This window comes from Oculina patagonica, chromosome 2, assembly GCF_052425735.1.
Source record: "Oculina patagonica isolate OP01 chromosome 2, crgOcupat, whole genome shotgun sequence".
Taxonomy (NCBI): Eukaryota; Metazoa; Cnidaria; class Anthozoa; order Scleractinia; family Oculinidae; genus Oculina; species Oculina patagonica.
The window spans coordinates 3480284-3489310 of record NC_135759.1 but is presented as its reverse complement, the minus strand read 5'-3'; the positions used below and the strand labels follow the sequence as shown (position 1 = coordinate 3489310).

The 9027-nt window shown below is 39.4% G+C and overlaps 1 protein-coding gene across 1 annotated transcript; it reads left to right on the top strand.

Moving 5' to 3' along the window:
• The first annotated feature begins 1474 nt into the window (after positions 1–1474).
• LOC144642697 (uncharacterized) lies at positions 1475–4481 on the top strand. The gene is made up of 3 exons (XM_078501731.1): positions 1475–1562; positions 3071–4275; positions 4309–4481. The coding sequence occupies exon 2, from the start codon at positions 3077–3079 to the stop codon at positions 4154–4156; it is 1080 nt and encodes a 359-aa protein (XP_078357857.1). The 5' UTR covers positions 1475–1562; positions 3071–3076; the 3' UTR covers positions 4157–4275; positions 4309–4481.
• Positions 4482–9027: the final 4546 nt, after the last annotated feature.

Below are 9027 nucleotides of genomic sequence, written 5' to 3'. Positions count from 1 at the left end.
CGTGACATCAGATATACGATATTGTATTGTTCCTTTCTTACTAGTATCCTAGCAGTATGCAGGACGCGTGTCACTTATCAACCAAGTAAATGGCCCCAGCTCATCACAACGAGTCTCTCGTAGCACAGTTGGTTAGAGCACAGTTTGTGTTGCAATCGACTGCATGCAATCTTGGGCCACAAAGTCCAAAGCGTGTGTATCCGCTTCTATGTAGCTCTGTCTGTTAAGAAAGGGGAGAAGAGACGTGATACGTTTGAGATACATTTCAGTTTTGTCCGTTCCATATTGAAGGTCATGTTACACGAAACAATATTTATAGAAGTATGTCACCTGGATTTCGCAGATTTTTGGTGTAAACTGTACTGAAAGTAGTAGCAAGCAACTTAACCCATAAAAATCATTCTCTTTGAAAAGCTAAAGAAAGACATAACCTTAATTTGCAGATATAAATTAAGCTACGGCAATAAAGGAGAAGAGAGGAAACATCTGGATAAAGTATTAGCCTTCCTTTTTGATTTGCAATCCGTTTCCATCTGAGCCATCTGCTGCGAAAGATGCGCGTTAGACGTTACAGTGCTCTAATATAGCAATTATTAATAAAAATGGACTGCGACACAAATATAAATTTTGGCAGTTCAAAAATCTGGTAAAAACTGCGACCTAGTACGTTTAACATTGCTGCATTACAAATCAATCTCGTATGTCGTGCGAGGAAAAGACCTACAGCTGAACCCACATATATGCATTCAAGTAAGAAAAGAGCCCAGAAAATAACTCAGAAACAGTGAAAAGGAAAAGCAGTGAAATGGGTAAATCGGCACATGAATAGACTAAAATCACTGATACCCGAGTCTGTACAAATATGTGATGTTCAGTGCTCGAAGGTCAGAAATACTTTTAGAATTAACAAATAGTTATTGATATGATCACAATACAAAGATTCCCTAGAAAAGAACATCTGCCGTGATTAAGCAAATAGACTATTTGGCTGATCTATTCATGAGTATATATAATGGGTTTTATATTTCAAAGAATGTTTTATTCTAGCCTTTCATTCCTTACTAAATATTACTGGGAATAAATAACAACCAAAGTAAACTCCTCACAAAAGAAGGCAAAAGTAAAATTCGATCTTTTAACTCTAAGTCAAATTATGCAAATACTGTATAATAGGTTGGAAAACTATCATTTCCTTCTCTCTCACTTGGTTTGTATGAAGGGAAAGCATTTTCCTGCCCCTGATCGCTGAATAAGGCCGGCAGAGTGAGAACACTTGCTCCCCATGCGGAATATTTTGACTCTAAATCAACCAGTGAGAATATAATATGTTAAAGAAAACAGCAATCTTCTTTCAAACGAACTAATTTTCTTTCATTTAAAGTAAATTCCTTTTGTCAGCTCTGAATAATAGCAACAGACATCTGTCTTTACTTAGGGTTAATATAAGTAACAAAAAGGGTTGTAGGAAGTATCATCGAGGTTGACTTTAGAAAAACAGAGGCTTTTGGCTGCGTTAGAAGAAGTTTATTCCTGATTTTTCTGCTGCATTGGCGCTGAACAAGGTGAGGAACAAGTTCTCTGTATGTAGTAACGTGTGCCTGCTGTTAAGCCACGTGCACTGGCTCAACCAAGTCATTTCCCACCTTTTTTATTTTCCTACCTATCCTGGCAAAAGTCGCGGCAACAAACTATGATATCGAAGATACTTGGTCGAGCTCTCGAGCGCAAGTAAATGCACGTCTACTCAGAAGCCATAAAACCTGTTCGCTTACTGGTGCGATGACTGAATTTTAAGGAAAGATATATCTTAGTTAGGATTTTTAACCGCTAACGTCTAACGAACCGTTCCTTTAACAACGTTACGTTAAAGTTGTACAGGGTAACCAACTAAAGAGGCGGGACATGGAGGGGGAATCTGGAATTAAAGGGAGCGGGAACTGTACAAGAGGTGCACGAAGAGAATAAGGCGTAAAGCGTGGCTTTCTAAAGTGGCGGGAGCCGAGAGAAATTAATAAAAATTTCGCCATAATGCGCAATAGAAGAAGCACAAAGGGACGGAGCCACTATGGGAAGGGTTGGAAACCGGGAAGTAAATTAAGGGTACATGAAGTGGGAAATTAAGACCACCTACCCTTGTCTTCACTGGATAAAGACAACCGGTAAGAATCTCTCGAAATATATACTATTTTCTGTTATAACGTATGTTTTTATTGCGGTTCTGCATCGTCGTTCAAAGCTTGTTTAAGAGGAAATCCGCCAGGACTTCGAGTAGTTATTGGACAAAATTATGTACCAAAACTATTAACACCTGATTGCAAGCTTTTGTGTTACTGCTTCAAATATCTTATCGAAAAAATCCTTTCTAACAAACCACACATCGAAAAACATTTTGAAGTTCCACTGAATCGCTTAAAAGATGTAAGCTTTTGCCCATAGCTTGTGAACTTAAAATATCATTTTCTCAGACTCTGATAAGAAATTGTTGTACAGAATTATTTCCACCTTATTGCAAACTTTTTTGTTACTGCTTCAAATATCTTATCAAAAGAAATCTTTTCTAACAACACCACACTCGAAAACACATTTTGAAGTTTCGCTGAATTCTACTGAATCGCTAAAGACGAATTTACAAAATGGCTACACGCGAGATTTTGCCTATACCTCGTGAACTTTGAAATTCATTTTCTCAGACTCTGATAAGAAATTGTTGTTGGTGTTATCACGGATAATTTCTTACATCTTTACCTTTTATTAAGGGTAGGAAATAACGCAATAGGATTTAAATTATTCTGGAAATTGATTTTTGTCCAACTTTAATAAATATTACTCGACTTCCTAGTGGATTCCGTCTTAACTCCTTACCGACTTGGCACCAGGACTAATTTTTCCTATGGCAATATAGTCATGATATGCTTTTGTTGGATGAATTCCAATAATGCGTAATTGAAAATTATGAACCGATAATTGCGCAATATTAGCTTAATATATTAAGCGCCAACACCAAGGAACATCTGGGGTACACCAATTCAGAAAGACTTTAATTTTAATTTCAATGCCGTCTCTTTCACAGATTAAGATGCTGTCGTTGATTGGTCTGCTGTACGGCATGTTCCTTGTACAAGGCGGGCGTGCTGCATACAATCTCTCGCCTAACACACCTTTGCCGTCAGAATGCCACAACCCATCTGGCGATTCCTGTGATTGGTATCGCAACTGCTTGGAAAAGAAGTATCCTTGTGAAGCTACGAGCAATCCATACGCAATAAAATACGCTGAGAAGTTTTGCAAGTTGTATGGCAAACGATATTCCTCATTTAGTCCTGACGCACAAAGATGGGTTGATGGTGTTCGTAAATGCCTCCAGGTCGTTCTTGTGCCTCTGCTGCGTCCGGGGACCAAGCCAACATGTCAAGAGATACGAGAGAAAGCCTTTGCCTCACACACTCCATGCTACTTGCACCCGGGCAAAGACGTACCCTCGGTCTGTGACCTCGGTTGCTGGGAATACTTCAAGATCTTCTGGACCATCAAGGGCTCTTTCACTCAGTCAGACACAGCTTGGGAGTCTATCAAGGGAATGTGGAACATAGGAACCAAATGTGGTTGGCACACTCAGATTCGCAAATGCCTCTGGATAAGCCCAATGAGATTTGCCAAAGTAGAGATCCAAAAGTTCTCACAACGAAAAGAGCGTTCCACGAATTCCCTTTCAGAAGCTGATGCCAAGAATAAGTTCGCAGACGGAGTCGGTTCAGCTATCGCAAGTGCCTTGAAGTGGAACAAGAATGTAATGGACTGGATTGCTCATCCTGGCTCTGATGGCACAAACACTGATGATCCCGACACCTTTCACATCATCATGGTGCTAGCAGACAAAAAAGCTCTCGGTATTGTCAATATGTCCACCCCGTCTGTTGACTTCGACCAGACCATCCAAGAGTTTGCTTCAGCTATAGAAAAAGGAAGCCTTCACCTGCAGGTTCATGGGTCCAATGTGTGGGTCAAGTCCTTGAAATTGGAACATGTGAACAATTATGCTGAAACACGCGGAATGCTTAACGTAATTGTTAATGATGCTTTGTCAGCCGCATTGATTTTGTTGTTGGACAAACAGAACCTTTCTAGAATAGATTCAATGTTATCTTTATCACGTTAATAGACAATCGACCTTTATTTTCGGAACTGGTGACTTTGATAATTAGTACACGTGGGGAGAATTGTAAAGATAATTTCTCAAATTGTGATTACATTATCGTTTTATTTTGTTGCATTAAGGGGCCCCCCCCCCCCCCCCCCCCGGTCTAATAGAAACGCACGCAAGTATTGTTCAAGATCCGACTTCTAAATCATCAAATGTTCTAGATTTCAGTAGGGCATTACAAATTAATCAACAATCCATGATGCAATAGTTTAGACAAAGTCGTTAGCCAACAACAAAAGATGTGAGAGTAATTGAAGAAAATTAAAAGCTGTCAATAAAACTGGAGAATGAAAAAGTTTTGGTTTCAAATGCATACAGTTGTTATATCACTGATTTCTTTTTCGCTTTCCTCAACCAAGTCGTAATAATTAGTGGTTTATACAGTGTAATTCCTTCGAAAAGTCCTGACTTGTAAATACGGGACATGAAATGCTGTCATACCCTATACGCGTAATTGTGTAGCTGTCATTGTTTTCAGGGCTTGTTTTTTTCGACGTTTTTGCTTGTTTACAAGCTAAAAACGTAGAATAGGGGTTATGTGGTCAAAATTTGGAACCACATATTTGTAAACTCTCAAGGGACTTTTTTAATTTCTCAAGGGACTGTTTTAATTTCTCAAGGGATTACTTTCCGCTGTGGGTGATCTCGTGGAAAAAACGTGACTTGTCACATTTACAAACGTTATATAACAATTTTAAAAGTGACATGTCAGCTTTCTTATCTCAACGCACGTGTGTCTGAAAGGCGATCTATAAAAAGCGTCGCACAAACAATGGATTGCGTAACTAAAACACGAATAAATAATCACTAGCACTTACATCGTTTAAAAATTAGAAACGTCAAAAATAAACCATACCAAAAAACTCGCTCTTTTCAAAGATATTATTGAAGTTAAAACAAATGTAAGAGATGGGGGCTTCTTTTAGCTTAGGAGCGGTTAAAAATTAGGCCAAATTTGGTCGCTACATGTAAGCGCAACTCTATTTCGTCATCAGCCTAGGTCGTTAGGGACGTGACCTCGCGTTGACAGGGAATGACAGCAATGTTGCATGAATCGGCTTCACAACATGCGATCGTATCTACGCAGTTCGAGTGGAATTTCAGTCAAAGACAGCAAAATTCTTTCGTATTTCATCTTCAAATATAATTCGAAAGCATTCACTGTATATATGGCTTTTGTTTAATCCTGGGTCTTGATATCCGACCCTCGCAGAGCCTAGACAAAACGCAGCTTGAGTGTAACGATTTGTTTACGCCCCAATTATATGCGCAATGTTTTCTCCGACAGTAGTCGGAAATATCCGTATTTTTTTTCGTGCTTTTTCGTGGAGCAATCGTAACGATACGGCCTTGAACACATTGAACAGCGGTCTACCTACCTTATTCTCACTAAATTTCGCGAGTACTTAATTTCGCAAAAAATCAAGAGCCATATTTCGCGAGTACTTAATTTCGCGATTTTGAGAGAAAGGTACAGTTGGAGTGTATTAAATTTCGCGATTTTTATCTATTCTTTAATATGAAGCTTTGACCTGGAAACTGTAACACAATAATTTATATGAGATTTTGAGGAACTTGGCGGCAGAGATCAGTTCGAACAGTGCGACTGAAATACTGGGAGATGACTAATGGACAAAATTAAACATAAAACTCTTAAACACGAAGCTCACACATGTTAGAATAACTATGATAAAACACATCGAGTTTCATTATTTTTTTATATTATCAGTACGATATTAAATTTCGCGATTTTAAACTTCGCGTGTCCTATATTTCGCGAGTATTAAATTTCGCGATTTTTTCAAAATCGCGAAAATCGCGAAATTTAGTACTCGCGAAATTAAGTGAGAATAAGGTATAACAATATAATTCAAATATGGCGTCGCAAAAACAAAGCGTCGAACGCATATTTTGCTGTTTCATCTGCTAATTTCGCTGTCGTAATCGACTGCCTCGAAAGGTCCTTGCAATTTTAAAGTATAGAATTGTCAGATCTCGCTGAAATTTACACTGTTTATTTGTGTAATGTTAAGGAATATGTGTATAAATACCCGGCGCGGACGAGCCATTTTTGACAAAATTATATGGCTGCATTTCCTCCGCGAAGATAGGAAATTGTTAAACTAAACTACAAAGAAACTGTAATGATAAGTTCGAAGAACAATGCACAGGATAAACCTTCGACTCATACTTCATGCAAAAACGTCGATATCTCGAAGAGACTTTGATTTTACATTTTGGCTGAGATTTGTGTCTCAAGATTCCCCGCGAGGCGTAACACCACATTTTGAATGGCATGCTTATAAAATCTGTTACGATCTGAATGAAGATGAAGTATTCAACATGACTCGAGCATGGGACAAAGAAAAAATTCTGAGTCCCCGACGGGAATCGAACCCATGGCCTCCCAGACACCGGTTGCGCGCTCTAACCAACTGAGCTACGAGGGACTCGATCTATAGCCCCGTATTTACTCAGGCAATGAGTCAGGCAATGCACCAACAATTTGTCGGTATCTAATTTTACTCTCACGTGGAAAGAATCGCTGGGAAACTAAATGGTGTTTCAGTAGATCGCAACGAAGCGACCAAGGGGTTTTGTGTATAGGATGCGTAATAATGCTGCAATCATTCCACCTTTTTAAAACTGGGGCTCTGCGCGCGTTATAGGCAAATACTGTTAAATGGCAACCTAGCTATAACTGTCTCAGCGAACACTGAGGAGACCACGGAAAGTGTCTGTATCAATGAAGTGCCTGCAGTACAGAAGATATGCAAATGACGTCAGGTTTTCAGAAGACGGCACCTGCTACTATTAACGTTTTAAGCGTTCTAAAGCGCGGCATATTTTAATCTGTGGGAGCGAGCGGGGTAAGGAACAAGAGGCGATGGTTAAACGCACTGATGATGTTATTATGTTACACTTGAGTCAAGCACTGAAGTACGTAGTTTCTCTCGAAGAAATTTGTAAAACAAGTAATGCCATAGCTGGCATTGCATTGTGCGAGCCTACTTCCGTGTCCCCGGTCAACTTATAGTAGGGCGGAAACCTGTCTGCGTTCGCAGGTTACGAGGAAGCTTGCTTTCTACTATTGCGCAAAGCGCAAAATATTTGATAAACAGAACTACTGCAAGATGTAAATTCCACTGAAAAGTTCAGCAGACCATCGTAACGCCTTCTTTACAACCATTTGCCGCAAACGCCGATTACGTTTTCATTTTAAGGGTACTTGGTAAAAAGCTATGTGGATATTGCGTTCATTTAACGTACTCTAAAATACTGTACTCACCAAAGATTGTCTACTGGGAGAAACAGAAGAATAACGTACAGATCCCAAAGCGTCGACCGCCAAGGAGTAAATGTCGTAAATGCGGTAAATGGTCGAAGTAAGCGACCTTATACATGACCTTAAAACTAGCCGTGATAGTTAGCACGCGTTGAAAAAAATATCGATTATTCGGAAGGTGGGGATTCCGGGCGGGGGAAGAGGGGAGGGCGGGTGTTACGAAGAAGCTTGCTTTCTACTATTGTAAACTCCACTCAAAAATTCAGCAAAACAACGTAAAGATTTGCTGCAATCGCGTTTACATCTTAAAGGTACTTGGTGTCAAAAGCTATGTGGATACCGTAGAATTCCGGTTATAAGCCCTGGGCTTATACAACTTCGTAAGGGTTTTTGGGTGGGCTTATATTCGGGAGGGCTTATAAGCGGAAGGAAAAAAACGTTTCGAAACGAGCCTCGGGAGTGTTGATCGAAATACGTTTTTAAGTTAAAAACGCACAAAAAGCAACATTTAGCCCTGTTCAGTACTGTCATCCGGTAGAGGGGGGCTTATATCCGGGGGGGCTTATAACCGGATGTATTTTTTTGTTTCCAGGTTGATGGGCCTATAACCGGGGGGGGGGCTTATAAGCGGGGGGCTTATAACCGGAATTTTACGGTATTGCGTTCATTAAACGTACTCTAAAATTCTGTACTCACCAAAGATTGTCTACTTTGAGAAACAGAAGAATAACAGATCCCAAAGCTTCGACCGCCAGGGGGTAAATATTGTAAATGTTTGAAGTACAGCCATCTTACATGACCTTACAACTAGTCGTGACAGTTAACACGAATTGGAAATAAAATATGGATTATTCGAAGGGTGGGGATCGTGGGGGTCAAACTTTCGAAGTGGCGTAAGTGGGTTTACTGCCATCTGATATCCTGAAGTGAAGATGGGAATGAAAACAGAAATGTTGATTGTAGGAAAACAAAACTCATCTTTTGTGCTTTCTTTCCCTTTCAGCCTATTGGTACATATGGTATCTGTACGAACGTATTCGAACGTCCCTCTGGACCCTCCCTGATGCTCTTATTTTGCTTATGAACCGTATGGCTCTCCTAGAAATGTTAAGTATGAAAGATGCATATGATAAAAGTGCATTGTTTTGAGATCATCAGTCAAAATTGCGAAATATTTTTATTCTTATTTATTCTTTTACCTCTGAACTGCTTTTACGACTACATATTATTCGTACGTCGTGGTTTTCCCTTATTTTTTTTTTAGTATAAACTGAATTAAAAGCTTGATCCATTACTAATTTTAGATATGTTTTTTCCAATCGCGAAATTAAATACCATGCAATGAACATCGAAATGGTGTATTGACCTTTTCAGTTTTCTCTGACAGGATTCACTGTTATATCAAGACAGTGCATTAAACAGTAGGTGCAAGGTCCAACAGGTAAATACGTCGTTACTTGACGTTTGGAGACTGAAATTTGCATACCGAATTTACCTCTTTTATAGGAAATAAACACTTCATGAAATTAACGCGAATTTC

Excerpts from the sequence above, each read along its gene's own strand:
- LOC144642697 (XM_078501731.1), top strand. The coding sequence starts at position 3,077 with ATGCTGTCGTTGATTGGTCTGCTGTACGGCATGTTCCTTGTACAAGGC.